The sequence below is a fragment of the Struthio camelus genome, chromosome 5 (genome assembly GCF_040807025.1).
Source record: "Struthio camelus isolate bStrCam1 chromosome 5, bStrCam1.hap1, whole genome shotgun sequence".
Classification (NCBI taxonomy): domain Eukaryota; kingdom Metazoa; phylum Chordata; class Aves; order Struthioniformes; family Struthionidae; genus Struthio; species Struthio camelus.
In genome coordinates this window covers 29349943-29365938 of record NC_090946.1, presented here as the reverse complement: position 1 = coordinate 29365938, position 15996 = coordinate 29349943, and the positions used below count along the sequence as shown (strand labels likewise).

The 15996-nt window shown below is 39.6% G+C and overlaps 1 protein-coding gene across 1 annotated transcript in view; it reads right to left on the bottom strand.

Moving 5' to 3' along the window:
* LGR4 (leucine rich repeat containing G protein-coupled receptor 4) overlaps positions 1–15996 on the bottom strand; it is an 80078-nt gene that overhangs the window by 18698 nt on the left and 45384 nt on the right. Inside the window, exons 3-4 of the mRNA XM_068945302.1 lie at positions 12474–12545; positions 10709–10780 (exon numbers count right to left, since the gene is read on the bottom strand). Coding sequence (XP_068801403.1) covers positions 10709–10780; positions 12474–12545 — 144 coding nt within the window. The remainder of the gene's footprint in view (positions 1–10708; positions 10781–12473; positions 12546–15996) is intronic.

Here is a 15996-nt window from a genome sequence, read left to right as displayed (position 1 = left end):
CAGCAGTGACAGTTGACTTGGGAAGAAGCAAAGCATCAGTAGAGAGCTATTCTTCATAAAGAGGGGAGATGGAAGGGGTCAGCAGTGACAGCCCGTGAGATGAAAAAATAAACCATAACACATCAGGACCCTGCAGGGCTATGAGCAGCAGGCAATGTTTGACTATGATCTGACCTAGAGGCTGTCTGCTCTAGGTCAACATGCAGCTGAAACCTGACAACTTCACTGCAACTGCGGGACAAAGCACCTTGCATACCACTTAGAAATGGTCGGTGTACCAGTCATGTTAGGTATGCCACAGTCTGGGGAGACAAAACTCATATACATTGCATTTAAATACTGTCTTAACATTGATGCTTACTACAAAAGCCATCAGCATAGCACAGGTTTTGATTTATATTAAGCATTCGCTGTGTTTCTAAAGCCATGACCAGACATGCTCTTGAAAATCTGGCTGGAGTAGTTTAAGAAGCCGTTGCCTCCAGCCATTCATTCTGTCCCTCTCCGGGCTCGCCGAATGGACCAGACGACTACGTTTGTTCCCATGCAAAGTCAAGACAACTCAAATATTAGCGAATTCTGCTGGCCTTCCAGCTCTTTAACTGGCTTAGCTCTGCACAGGAGCAGATGAAGAGCAGTCAATCCACCTCACTGACCGCATGGGAGAGTCGGAAAGAGCAAACAGAAGGGGAGGTATTTTTTTTTTTTTTTTAAGTTGCTGCAGCTACACCCAGCTAGGAATGTCTCTTTTCAGCCTAACTCAAAGCACTTTGTGTACCTGGAAAGATCCATTTTATTGTTTCTAAACCAACTTTGAAGAATTAGGACGTTAAAATGCTGGATTTACCAAAGTGGTCTGCATTAGCCTAATTATTCTTCCTCTGAAATTTAAAGAACTTGCTGAAGTCAAGGGCAGAAAAAAAGCTTTATTGTAGTGTCTCTCAAGTTTTCCTTGCGACACCCCTAAAGTAGTAATTTACTTGATCTACTTCAGTGAAGGAATTTTTTGGTGTTGTGACGTACATGGTTTAAATATGTAAAACTATTTTAAAAAATTAAAAGTGGAATTTCCACGTAGTAAGAAGTCAAGAAACGCATCAAATTAAGCAACAAATACACAAACATAAGTGGGTACTTTAAAACTATCTCCAGTTAAAGGCTCTTTTCTAAGACGAGTGAGGTGCCATCAATTTCAAAGCTATACATCAAAGAGCTAATTCCTACACAGTGCCTATATACTGGCATCCCCTTATCACTTGCCCCATGGTCTGACAGGTGTGCACACTATTCTGGTTGAATGCTTTTAGTCTGTAATGAGACTGTAATATTTCAGAGAAATTAAACGTCTGTTGATAAAAAAAAAAAAAAAAGGAGGGGGAGGGGTAGAAGAAGAAAAAAGCCTGTGGCTCTGCTTCAGGAAAAAAAAAAAAAAAAAACACGAACACATACACCCTTTAGAAACTACCTGCCTTTCTTCTACCTCCTAAATTCACACACCTCCCTGAAGATCAAAAGAATTATTTTCTAGTGAAATAAACATATCCAAATCTTTTCTTCAACTAATTTCTTCATTCTTTTTAGAGAAGCAACATACCTTGAGAGGCAGGCAACGCTCTTTGTCCTTGCGACTACTTGTCTATGCCCCATATTTGTACTTTTATTGTGCTCTTTCCTTATTCCAGCTATTAACACAGATTTTGAAAAACTTTGCTCTTTCTCTCCCCACAGTTGCAACAGAAGATGACCAAAGGAAGGAAGGACACACAACGAGGGAGTCAAAACATAAGCCGAACAGAACAAAGAAATTCAGAGAGCAGATGATAGACACTGCACCCATCACTTGCTTTGCCCAGACGTACGTATCGCAGCACACGTGGCATGCTCAGACACTGCTCTGAGGCTCTTCCAAGGTTTGGAGCCCAGGCTCCGAACAAGCTCCGCTATTAACTCTGAGCTGGTCTCACTGGAGTGAGTATCCAAGTCATGCTACATCGATGATCAAAAAGCGATGACTCTCCACAGCCATACATGGAGAAACCGTAATTTTAATCTTCTCATGCCCATAGCTGTAAAACTGAGGGGGGAAAGAGGAAAAACATCCACCATTTTCATTGAACAGGAAGGTTTGGAAGATGAAAAAAGACATTTTTCTTGTTCTCTGTGAATTCTTAGCAAACATTTAGTATCATCTTAACAAGTTCAATGTGTGAATAGAGCTGAAAGGAATTATTGTTGTAAAATCATAAAGCCAGTAGAAAGGCAGGACATCACACAGATTATTTGTGTCTCCCTGTAACACTCCGTTTACATAGCGACTTTCTAATCCTTGAGCCTGAAGATCATTGTGTGTTAGTCCCAGTTTTCCCAGATGCCAAAGGACGTATCAATAAAATATTTGAAAACTAAGGATTGTATCCAGAGTTTTCAATGAGTTACATTCACAGTTTTTGCTAGAAAACCTGTGATTTACAACTAGAACAGGAACAAAGAGCATCAAAGGAACCAAACTAGATATTATGATTACCAAAAATAGAGTAATAGCGCTGGATTTCTATTATTAAACATCAAGATTTTTTTTTTAATAATTCTGCCATTTCTGTCTCTCTCTCTCCCTCTTCCTTCCACATATTTTGTAGCCCTTCATGCCTCTAAGTGTAAACCTGATATGCCACAGTCGTCTTTTTTTTTTTTTCTTTCAAACAATTAATGCTTATCTACACTATGTTCATCATGCAAAGTACAGCTGTAATGCTTTTATGTAATGTGAAGTGCACCTACTGGTATACTTTGTGAAACAACTGAAAAGTAAAACTATAATATTTGACAAATTCCACAAAACATTATGAGTAAGTATCACACCTTTTCAAGGCTGAACAAGGAAGTATTTACTAACAGTAATAGCTAGCAAAGTATGAGCAATGTTCTTTGCTGTTTGGACTGCACTTTTACAGTGACTGTCCTTTTCCATTAAAGTGTTAAAGATAAGACTATGTTTTTTAAATTACAGCTTGCAGCATGTACTTAAATTCCTTAATCTTTCAGAAGCTACTCCAGTTCCAGCTTCCCTATAGGCATTGGCTTGTGAAAGACCTTTAAATTTTTGTCTATAAATTCTGAGTTTGCTTGCTGAGCTGTCATCTTTACTTTTATTAGCTGTTAGGTTCTCTTCTCACACAAACACCAACTCAAACTGCACAACAAAAAAGAGCAGGTAGACAGTAAAAAACCCATATATTCAATAGTTCTCATAAGTATTTAACATCTCATTTAAAAAAGTGAATAACATAGCAACTTAAAGTTTATCTACAAACAATCAACTAGACTTTCGGAAACTAATATGAACTCACACATCCATTCAAATGAAAGGAAGTTCAAAATTCTGATATGTATCTATCTATATATTTTAAAGAGCACAAAATGACCGTTCTGAACCAAGGATATTCCAAATTTCCGAAAAAATTTTCACCACAAATCTCGAAGCAGGCCAGCCAGCAATATGCCAGCACATGGAGAACATACCAATTCTAGGACAAATATCCAGAGGATGAAATGGCATGGTATCCAACTCTCTGAATATATTACAGTGAAAAAGAATGAGTTAAGGAAAAGAAAAAAAAACAGAAAAAAATTATTGATTTACGGAGCACTGGGAGCTTAAACACCCCCACTCCAGACCTTCTCAGTGTTTCCCCAGAGTCTATCTTCCTCGACAGGAGTCCTAGTCCATCCCTGGACCATAACGGCACTGCTACAGACCTTTCCTGCAGCACGCCAAATCCAGGAAACCGTTTTGCTAAATACTGACTCACGCAAAAGTACCTGGCTTTCCTAGTGAACCAGGTACAGTAGCAGTGCTACTGGACACAGCATCTACTTAAAGGGTTAAAAGTAAAGGCCAGGGTGCTGACAGAGGAACCCATACTTCCGCCCCCGGGTTTGGGCTGGTCAGAGGCACTGAGGAGAGCAGACGTCCTGCAGCTGCAGCCCTCACAGGGGTGCCCTGCCCATCCACAGCACCGCTCCTGCACACCGCTGCCCTTCGCCTAGTCCCTTCTGCGCTTTCTCTACATTATTCTTTTTTTGTCCTCTGAAACATGCCAGGAAAACGGTGCAAAGTACAAAGAGTGTCTTCACACGAAGAGTATGTGGAAGGCAAAGCAGAATGGCACTAAATTGTGCAATTCAATTCAACCTGCAGCCTGGCTGCAAAACCTGCAGGCTGCAAGTTTGTGTGCTCCCAGCAGGGCTGGAAAGAGGTAAGAAGGCCAGCTGGAGAAGTGGGCAGAAAATACCATTGAGGGGGAAAAAATGGCTGATGTTTCCCTCCAATTCTGTAGTTTCCTGAGAAATTAGAGAGTTCAGCCTCCACTCCTCTGGTGTGGCTGCCCACGAGCATGCCAGCAGCAAGCTAGCAACCGCTGCCGACCGTCCCGGAGCGCCTGTGACGCTCACCACCCCCCAGGGTGTCCTGGACCTATGATGCATCTCGTAGACATCATCTCTGCAACAGTCACGACAAGCATATTCACATGGCCACCTCTAATCCTTCCGTACATTTGGCTGACAGAGGTTGCTTGGGAAGAGTAGACTGCCACAGATTTGCTTCTAGCTCCTGTCAAAGACTCCTTGTGGCCTGTACTTGCTTTGGCAACAACAGCGAGCATCCCGCTTTTCAGATTTCAGAGACTGAGCATTTTAACAGCCTTGTACTGATAGAAAGAGCTTACTGTTGATGTTAATAAAAGGAAAAATCATGCCTGACTCTTGTGTTAAACCACTTCTCGTCAATGGCAATTGTTAAAGAACTTTGCTCTTTTAAGTGCTCCTTCAAAAACCACAAAGAAATTACTCAAACAACACTGGCATAGATTTTTGGTTTTGAAGTTGAGTACTGATAAGCCTGATACACTGTAACAGAATTTCCTGTAAGACACTAAACCCATCATGTTAACAGAGGTACTTTAAAATACTCAGTGCATTTGCTCACTACATCAAGAAGTCGCTCTCGGTACCTTGCATACTGCAGACATCAACACAGGGATCTGCTTTATTCAAAGACAAATTTACAGCACCTCTCAGAAACTAATGATACGTGCAAAAAGCTAATTCAACAGCCAGTATTGATCTGCAGGCATGTATTTCTTCCATTTAAATGTTTAAGATGGTAGTAGTCAGAGATCATACAAAATTTGCTGCAAACTACCCACACAGGATTCAGCTATACTAGGTGTTTCTTTACCTGCGTCCTATGTAAATAAAAACAGCTGATAGGCAGAACTACTCCCACCATCCCAGTTAAGTTCCCAATGTGTTCTGTTTCTAAATCACTTACTAATTTTTAAATAAAAACAGTAATTTGTACAGCAAGTGAAACATAAGCTATAAAATCTGCAGAGATTCCTGAAGCTCACAAGAAAAGCCCATCACTCACTTTCAAGAAAACCAGAACAGCTTCTAAAGGTGTTCAACGGCATAGAAAAATGAGATTCTTGTCATTCAGCAAGTATGTAAAGTTCATGAAGCAGTGCATTTAAACCACTGCATTTTTAAAGGTTTTTCAGCACAATCAAACATACTGAGGAGAACACTCAAACATTCACCACTAAAAAATGCAAGGGAGAAGCTATTCAGTATATTTAATTTTGTAATGGCTTTGTAGCTTTAAAAGAAAATGCGTGTGAATTTCTCCCTTTCCCATGCTGGTGCTGATAGATTAATTCTATAGCTTCACATAGACTCACTTGAGAGTTGGTTCTCTTTAACCCTTTCGTGACAAGGAAGCAAAACAGTGCAGAATTAAAAAACCTCAGAAAAAGATGACCCATTAAAGGCTGATTAGTTAAAAAAACATCTGCAGCTGTCAAAGGAGTGTACTACATCTGAGACAGTATAATGCTTCTAAACGTAATCTAATTATTGCTGTTAATCAACATCTTCTGTAAGCTCCAAAATATGATTATTTTTACAGATACTCATCCTTCAAAATACCATAATCCAGAATCACTCTCTTCTCTTCTGACACCCTTCAACATGCTTATGTTTTAAGTTAGTAAGATCATTGCCATCAACGTGAATTACAACTTCAAGCTGTGCATTTTAATTACAGCACTAGATAAATGTTTCTAGATGTGATTTTTTTATATCAATAGGGATGTAACTTGATCTGTATAAGGAATCCTTCCTAATTGGAGAGAAAGGAGGGAAAAAAAAAAAAAAAGCTCAATGCTAGAACGAGAAGCCTATAGCAGAAACGTGCTACGGTACATTTGAGAAGCGTCTGGACTGGCTGAAATACTCTGCTCAGATTATTCACAGACTGCACATTTCCATCCTGTTTCCCACCCTGTTACACCTTCACCCTGCAAAGGAAGATCACGCTCTTGTTTCCCTCAGTCCCACACTGGGACCCCCAGCCTTCAGATCCCAGCTTCTTCCTACCTGGGCCAAAGCTATTCCCTCACGGGAACCATAACCACATTCCTGGTGAGCGCCATCACGCCTCCTGCCTCATCCTGCCATGAGCCTGCTCCACGTTTTGAGATAGGGAAGCAGACTGCAAAACTGGTTAGGTGCCCGCAGTGCAGGTTGAGAGCAGCCGGGCTCGGGAGCCAGAAGCGCTATTGGCTGCCGCAGAAAATTACTGCTGACCACATGCGTGGAGACGGTTACCTTGCAGCTCAGCTGAACACCTACACACCGAGAGAGGCAGGAGCTATCACCACCGAGTACCACGCCGGTATGTTTCCAATACCACAATTTGGGAATCTGGCATAATCGCGTAGCTGCAACGCTTGGAACTATTCCTACTGAACACACTAACAGCCCCTGTAGGTGTGCATGTGCGCATACGCGCGGGGACAATGACTTCATTCCTAAACTGAAATTATAACAAAACTTCTGATATGTTAACAGCCATCAACAAGCATTCAAATACGATGCCTAGATTTGACAGCAAATGCCCACTAAATTAGCGGCAATTAGGTTTTTGAGTTCAAAGGGAATGTAATTCTCTTTTCCAAAGCATTTGTAATTTTTTTTTAAACAACAGTTTCAAGGTGTCGCAAACTGAGGGCTATACTAGAATTTTCTGTGCTATGACTCAAAATCTACATTTAAAGAGATTTCTGGGGTGAATGAGAACCGTTCTAGAAGTTGCTATAGTTTACAGAAACATTTTACAAATCCCCACATTCTGTGTTACACCACAGAACAAGCAAGTATTACAAAAAAAGTTGTCAATTTTTTTTTTTTTTAAATGTTAAGGCACTTAAATAAGTGACCCCCTGAAATTGCTTCCTGATCCTTTCACCACTGGCATGAACGGTGGCATGCCTTACAGCTCTGCCTCTGGTGCTCCACGTGACCCTCAGACTGCCAGAGAACTTCACCAATACCATTCCCAGACCTACAACGGGAAGGCGTGCCACTTCATTAGCTTGTACTAATGAAAATACAACGTTGCTGCTTTGCACTAACTCAAAAACATCAATAGTACTGTTTGCATTTGTGAAACTCCTTATTTGTCAAGTTACTCTGCTACCAAAAGCCACACGCGCAAACTGGGCAACCAATGCCTTTGCCTTGCTAGCGCAGTCCCACAGCCCAAGTTTGTCTTCAGGGATACCACTGCATCTTGCAACCTGAAAACACGTTCTGCGAGATTAATTATTCTGAGGTACTGAAAAGTGACTTTCCACTCACTACAACCCTTAATTTAGGTAAACTTCACCCTCCATAAATGATGACTATATTCTAACTCTCTTTAGGAGGACAGAGCTGTGAAAATATCCAATAAAACCACAAAATAAGAGAACAGTCATTTGGTATTCTGAGCCACACAGGTTACTCTCCAGCTATTCTATAAAGATCAGAAAACATAAAGCTTCTGTAATCATCTTATTTATCTCCAACCAGGAAGTTTACAGGGATCATTAATGCATACAACGTGGCAACTCTCTTCCCACACATCTTGAACTTGGAGTACAGTAAGAGAGAACTAGACAGTTCCATGCAAGTTGCAAACCAAATGATTATCAGTATGCTATAAAGTTTTAAGAACAAATGATTTGTGTCTTCACCAAGAAAAAAAATCCCCCTAAAGCCTACTTGAGAGCAAATTGGGAAACTGCCAAGAGACAGCCAGTTAAGTGATGATTAAACTTGCAGACTCTGGATGGAGATCATATATTAAAAAGGCAGAAGCAAACTTTTTAAACATATATTCTGCAAAAAGTTATGTTTTAGAAAAAGGTCAGAGCAGCTGAGGGGCCTAAATACATTTTTTACAATTTCTTTTGAAAAGGCCTTTTTTTAAATTAACAAAGCAGCATGCTGGCACCAACATGTCCATATTCTCACACACAAGTCATAGGACCTGTCCTACATTCCTCTAGCAGCTGATGCTCCCTATGTTAGTAGAGGATATGCCTAATTACGCTATAGTTCGAGTGATGTAATACATGGAAAATTTTCCTGAAATTCATTACAATGACAGAAATGCACTCTGGTCAAGTACTGATTAGATAGGAAAATACATTTCTCACTACATTTACCTTAAAAACAATTTGTTCTCACATGGCTGACAATTTAACAAATTATGGTGATTTTGCATTGCAGACAGATATCCTCTCAGGAACAGAGTGAGAGATAACCTAAATCAGGATCCATTTCAGTGGTGGTGGAGGGGATTCTCTCTGAGCTTCTGACATTGATGTTCAAGGACTGCCGTATTAGGTTTGCTTAGTATATTTCTAACAGTAGTTCTGAAAACTCAATCTAGCTTTCCTCAGAAAAAGAAGAAAAGTTTGCTACTTATTAACCTGATTTCCTCCTCTTTGCTCCTCCTAAAATTGGTATAGTTTATAATTTGTCTAGGAGCAACAAAGCTACCAGAAAGGGAAACCTCACCACACTTTAAATCGTCACTACTGTGTTATGACCATTTTACATCATACGGTTATACCAGTTATATTATACAACATTGCATAATCAGTGATTTTCAATCACTAAATCAGTTTTTTCAATACCTAAAACGTCTACTGTCTTGAAATGTCTCTAACATCTTTTTTTCCTGACCTTAAGTATATACACACAGAGAGAGAAATATATATATACACACATATATATTGGTCACATTTTTTCATTCATTACTTTTCCCTTAGTTCTTTGTCCCTTCCCTTTTGACCATAAAATTACCATAAAACCAGCAATCGGAGATTTAACGTTTTTAACTTTAAACAGAGGACAGAGTATTGTAAATAGGTAGAGACAAAAGTATATTCACTGAAAAATCAAATGGAGGACTTGTAGACAGCAAGAGTATTGACTGAGATAATTTCCTCTTTGGCATCAGAAAAATGCTGGAAGCAGTGAGGGAGGGTTTTTTTTTTTCCCCAATTATTATTACTCTTAAAGGGTTATTCACATACTGTCACTTGAAGTGTTCTTATTATAACTTAAAATATTTGCACAAAGTGGAGTGTGGCCCTTGGGCTAAGGTCTAATCTCTTCTTCAGAGACATTAAAACCAGAGGGAAACATAGACACCAAAAAATTAACCTCATCGCTGCAAATGGAAACGTACATCTGCCCTGCTCTTGGATCCAAAAATCTGGAAAAGTCCTTGCCACATCCTGGCACCCATACTCATTGCTCTCTCCAGCTCTGAGCTCAGTACTTCCCGCACTTGCCATTTTGTGCAGGACACTGTCACTGTTAAGCAGCAGAACAAAAGGAGGTTCAGGGACTGCACTGGGGTATGACGCATTTGGGCACGATGGGCTCCCACTCCTGCTCCATAGCAGGATAACCTGCTACCACCCTTGTATTGCTCCATGCAGTTTACTGTGGTTTCTTGAGATGAAAAAAGGTGGGAACACTGGAGTAATTATGAGAATGTAATGGTCAAGATCCAAGCTCAGGGAATGTGGCTAGTAGCTTTGCAGAAGTTGCACAACTACTATATCATCGGCTGTGACAGTGGAAGAAACAGCATCTTAGGCCAGAAACCTGAATTTTGACATACAGGGAATAGATAATCTGCCCTCTATCTCTGAAGGCAGGCACAAAGGAGGAAAACAGTATGCATACCCCCCACCCCTTATCACAGTGGTAAGTATCTACCACCTACAGCACTGTAACTAAACATTAAGGTCTGATTAAAATGCTTTATAAAACATAATAAACCATGAGATAGCATAAACACCTATGAAATATCTTATGAGCAACTAGAACTAATTGCTGAGGTGGTTTTTTTGAATTTCAACACCTTCCTGTGAAACCAATGCTATGCAAGTCTCAAACAATACTCCTTCCCAGAAACAGAAACCCCTTTTCCTCCACCAGATACAAAAGACTTGGGCACGATTCATTTTTGCACAACATTTTAAAATTACTTAAACACCTTAGGACTTGCAGAAAGATGAGAAATGTTCAACTCCACCACCACTTCATTTATACAGCAGTCTCCTACCTGGGTTTGGGTTCAGAAAGAGTCTGGGTTTGCATCTCCCCACCAAAGAAGATTAATGAAATTTCTTATGAACTTTTCCTGGAAAAGTTTGCTCCAATTCAAATTGCAATACAAAACTCCAGATACACCATTACACAGAAGTAATTACACTTCAAAGCTTTATAGTATGAAGCAAAATAACTAAAAGCAGGATTTGGAGAACAATGCAAAAACAAAAAACCCAACATGAAAACTTACAAGGACTGTAAGCCACTTAATCTTCTGATGGCCTCATTAGGTACAGTCTTCAGCTGATTGTTCTGCAGGGTTCTGTAAAAATCCCAACTGTGTTAGTAAAGCAGAATTTGACAATGATTTTTATAAAAGATCTAGCTGACAGAAGAGCCCAAGGTCCTGTTATGATTTCACATGTTTCTAATGTAATGAAAGCATTTGAAATTAACAAGACAAGATACTAAAAAAAAAAAAAACCCATAAAATATGTGAAAATAGTCTACTTCAGTTCTGATTAACTCATTAATTAACTGCTTTAACTCAGAGAGAACAAGCTTCTTACATAAGGTGCTGAAATTCCCCTGGGAACTTGCTGAAGAGCTAGAACTTACCAGTAGTACAAATCTGCTGAAATGAATGACATTTTATTATTTTGTTGTGAAATCATCCAAAATATGCTACAAAATACACAAGCCTCCAATTTTTCTTAAAGGTTCATCAATACACAATGCATTAACAATGTAATTTATAAAGTGTGTGCACAACAAAGCACCTCTGGGCACAACATTAAAAAAGACATTTAAGGAAACTAAAGCCAAGCTGAATTAAGTTATACAGGAGGTTTTTTTGAACTTTTCTTATGGGACAGCATATAATTGCATGATGAGTATTTTTATAAACAGAATGTAAATAACTGATGGCTCACACATTATAAAATATTATTAGATTTTGGTGCTTATTGATGTAATTGTAATTAGGCAAGTTAATTAATACCCATAATATCTCAATATCCCATTTTTTCCCCAGAACTGCTAGAAAAACAGGCACTTTCAGTCCTGAGTATCCTGGAGACACCTTCATGGGCCTTGACACCATGCATTCAATTTACAGGACATCGCTGAGTAGTACTGCAGATAGACCGTTTCCTAATCTGCTCCCTGATTATGCTGCGTGTTTATGATCCCCTTACAACCTCACAGCCCTTTTTCACCAACTTATTTAAATATCTGTGTAATTAACTATGTGTTACCAAATTAGCACTTGGAAATATTTACACTAGCATAAATGCTACAATTTCTGGATAGAGGACTGCTTTGTTTTAAAAAACTCAACAGACAGCAGAAAGCTATGAAAAAAGCTATGCTTTTCCATGCTTAGACATGGAAAAGCAGCTGAAGTGAATATTTTCATCTGAGAAAGAAAAAGAGGATGGGGGAAACAAGGTACAAGCCTAACTTTTTAAAAATGAAAACCTAATAGTAAATCAATCTCACCTAAAAAAGTATCACACTATAGAGATGATTTCTATCAGAGGCAGGGACAGTTCAAAGGTCAAACACTATCTTAAATCTCTGTGAGCACTGTTACTACCTGATAATGTCTGAACACCTGATGGAAAAACGGGGGGGGGGGGGGGGGGGGGAGAGGGGGGCGGGGGGACGGGTGTCAGACAGACAACAAAGCTTAATACGCTTTTTCTTTTATTTTTTTCTTCCTTCCTCTAAGGATTTTAATGCTACAAGATATAATTCAGAATCAAATAAATGTTCCAATTAAATGCAGTAATTACAGTTTAGTCAAGTCCATTGCTGTTCAGCATCACCACTTGCAGCAGGCTTTATAAAAAAATACAGGAGACCTATAAATTTGGAGGAGGGGGGAAAGAATTACAATAGCGCCTAAGGAAAGGAGGAAAAAAAAGTTTCCATCCCATCTATCAGTAAATAGGCTGATTTCACAGTAAAAAGGCATACAGCTAGCTATGAAGCTTTGAAACTCGATTACTTACAGAACTTTGAGTTCTTTCAACCCGGACAAGGCCTTCGGATGAATAAAAGAAAGGTCATTGCCAGCCAGTCGCCTGGGAAAAAAATCATAATAATAATTTCAATAATCAGATACATTACTTCTAAAATCGTCTAACAGGGGAAATCACCAACGCATCATATCTTGCACGCAATTATGAATTTTGCATCAGATTTTACCACATTCATGATCTTCAGCGTTTTCATCAGCTACTTCAGTCACTGCATATTTTTAACAACCAAAATGCATTTTGTAGCCTCATGGATATACTTTTGCAATCACATTAGAATAAACACACCACAGAACGATAGAAATTTTTCTTACTGTACTAGGTTTGAAAAATGAGTTTAGCATCATGAACGCGTTCCTCAGGCTATCAGCATCGCTTTGGTGAAACAAGCACTCTGGTATCTGTGTGTTTTTAATCTATAGAGCAGGTTCTGAAGAACTCCTGCTGACAGTACCAAAACTTAATCTTGAGAAGCTGTCATCTTTTGGTCAGCTACTTCTTTCAGTAAAGAAAACTCTTTTGGGGGAAGGAGAAAGGGAAGAGGCAACAGGATCCTCAATAGTACTCTCTCTCTCTCTCTCAAAGTGGGGCTGATTTCAAACTTCGACTGCTAGGCATGAACACAAACTAAAATGATATTAAAAATATTATAAAAAAGTATAATATTAAAAATGCTGTATAGAAGATGCTGTAGAAGACAAGGCAGAGAAGTAGAAACGTAAGCCAAAATAGCTGCTTGGGAATAGCTTACACCTCCCCCTTCCTTCCTTCCTCCCCTCCTTTCTCTTTTCAAACATTTTATGTACGTCCTGATCAGCAGACGCTGTGTGGTCCAGCCTTTGCTGAGCTGCTAATACTTCTGACACTAGGTATTTTATCAAGGGTAAAAGACAAAAATATAGAGCACCATGTAAGTTCATGCCTGCCAACAGATGCCATCATTTCAGCCAAAATATCTGCGCTCTGATTTTGGTTTCATAAACAATCTAAGGAAAGACAATGCTGGAGAAGGTTGTATAATAAAATCATCCAATGGAAATATTATGTACAAAGTATTAATAATTAAAAAACAGTAATTGTAGTTAAAAAAAAAAAAAAGGTTGCAGGATATCAAAACACATGACTGCTGTTACAAAGAACTGTAAAGTGAGATAGCAACACTAAGGGGAAAATACTATTTCTAAAAGGAAAAGGAACGAATGAACAAACTAACATCATCTTAGAGCATCAGCTTGCCAGAAAGTAGCAACATGATTACATTTCTACCTTAGTCTCTATCTCTAATTACATGAACGATGTTACCCAAAGCTTCTGTTTCCTACATAAATCTGCTTGTAACAGAATTAATGACATAATAAAATACTGCCTAATAGAGAGCATGATAGTTACGCTTGTCAAATCCATTCGTTAAAGGTAAATGATTTTATTTACAAATAAATGAAGAAGAGGACTGCTTATCACAAACAGGAAGGTGACGACAGCAGCAGCAGATGCTATTTGATTTTAGAAAAGCATGTTACTATCATCTGTGAAATTAGACCCTGGTATTTAGTCTTTGCATTCACATGCATGACAATAGCTGTAAGTTATAGCTCTGACATCACCATAAGCATGCTTAAATCTCAGCTTCTTCTATTTTTAAAGTATAGACATCCTGTTCTCTTGGCTGCTGAGAAAGCTTGTCTGCATGGCTTGTGCATGACCCAAGAACACTCAAACCAGAGGGAAAATAAAGAGAATCAACACACCTATTCTTGAAATATTCTGTTTGCAATCAGCCTCAGGATTCTGGAGCTCTAACATGATTTTTCCAACACTTCTAATTTTTAACATGGATGAAAAATTCCAGATGGCAACTAAACCCTCCAAAACTCATTTTGTCAGTTGATGCCTGTATTACCTTAATTAGGGGAAGGGGGGATTGCAGTAGTTCATGGCTTTCTTTTTAATAATTTCCTAAAAAGTTCACCTGTGAACCAAAAGAAATACTAATGAAACATGCTCGATCTCTGCACCAATGTTTTGCCAGGGATTTGCAAACACGTTTATTAAAAAAAGTTCAAAACAGCAAAACAGAAATCCTTAAATCAAGAGTAATTTAACTGAGGCTACAGCGCTGAATTATTCTGGCACTCAAACAAGAGTTGATGTTGGTTATCTATCACGTACTTTAAAAAGCAGCAATCCTGACAAACGTTTGTCAGGCAGCTCTGGTTCCAGCTCTGCTCAGGTTCCCAGTGGGTGCTGTGGGGCTTGTGAGACATCTGCTACAGCTTCTCCTCCCTCCCCTCCAAAGACTTGGGATTATGATTTGTTTTAAAAAAAATAAACTAAAACCAGTTACATAACCTGGCAACCTCACTGAGCGTCACTAACACAATTTGCAGAGCACTGGACACAAAATACAGCTAAGCCAACGCAAGGCTCGCCTGACTTCAAATAGCAACACGTCGCCTACCTTAAGGCGCCTCCTGTTTATCCAGCCTTTTGCAACCAACCAACAGAAAAACTGCAATCCATTACATTTCCGTTTCTCCCAAATCTGGCAACCTTCCAGGAAACAGGATACAACTAGCCAAGTGTGCAAAGGCTTTACTAATCAGTTTGCCTAACATACATTTATCATTCACGTCCTAGCCTTGGGGAGCATGGCTTCTCATTAGGAAGTCTCAACTGCAGCTCTCCAGTAGGCAAAGACTAACGCATTAAACACCACTCTGAAGAGGCTCTCCTCCGCTGCAGCACGCGGCGGCCGGCGGCACAGAAACAGTTCTTTACATAAGCAGGTTCACTATAAAGAGACAAGAGAAAGAAAAACAAACAGTATATAGCACGTACAACCAATAGCATATAGAACGCATGTAGAATATGTCACTGAAATCTTCCAGTCAGGTTTTCCACACAGTATCTCCTTTCAGTGTCTCAAAAAAAGATGAACGCGTTCAGATTTTTCAGGCAGAACGTTAGTAAGAGAAAAGTGTCTGTCTCGCTCGCTTTCTTTCACATGCGCCCGCGCGCACACACGCACGCACACACACACACAGAGTAAATGGGAAAGGAAGGAGGAAAAAAAAAATCGCTGGAAAATCTGGGGTGGGGTGGGTGGAAATCATACCTTTGCCAAGCCTCAAAACCCTCATGAGAGCGAAAGGAAGCAAGCTAAAACCTCTTGCAAGAGGACTCGCCCATCTGCTTGGGCCCAGCTCTGGAAACTGCCTCTGCAAGGGGGGCTTTTGCAGAGCCTTTTGTAGGTGGAATACCTACTCCTAAAAACTGAGGAAAAGCACAAAGGAAGCAAAGATAGACAAGAACAGTGACATTTTCATCAGTGACAAAGTCAGATAAACAGTTCCCCCTCTTCCCCTGCCTAAAAACTCACTCTTGCACTCTGTGTACCCGCTGAAAATGTTAACCTGTACCTGTACCTGTTCACAATCCCGTTCACAATCTCCTTAAAACTGTTTTCAAATAAAAACGGAGTGAACTACATCTTTCC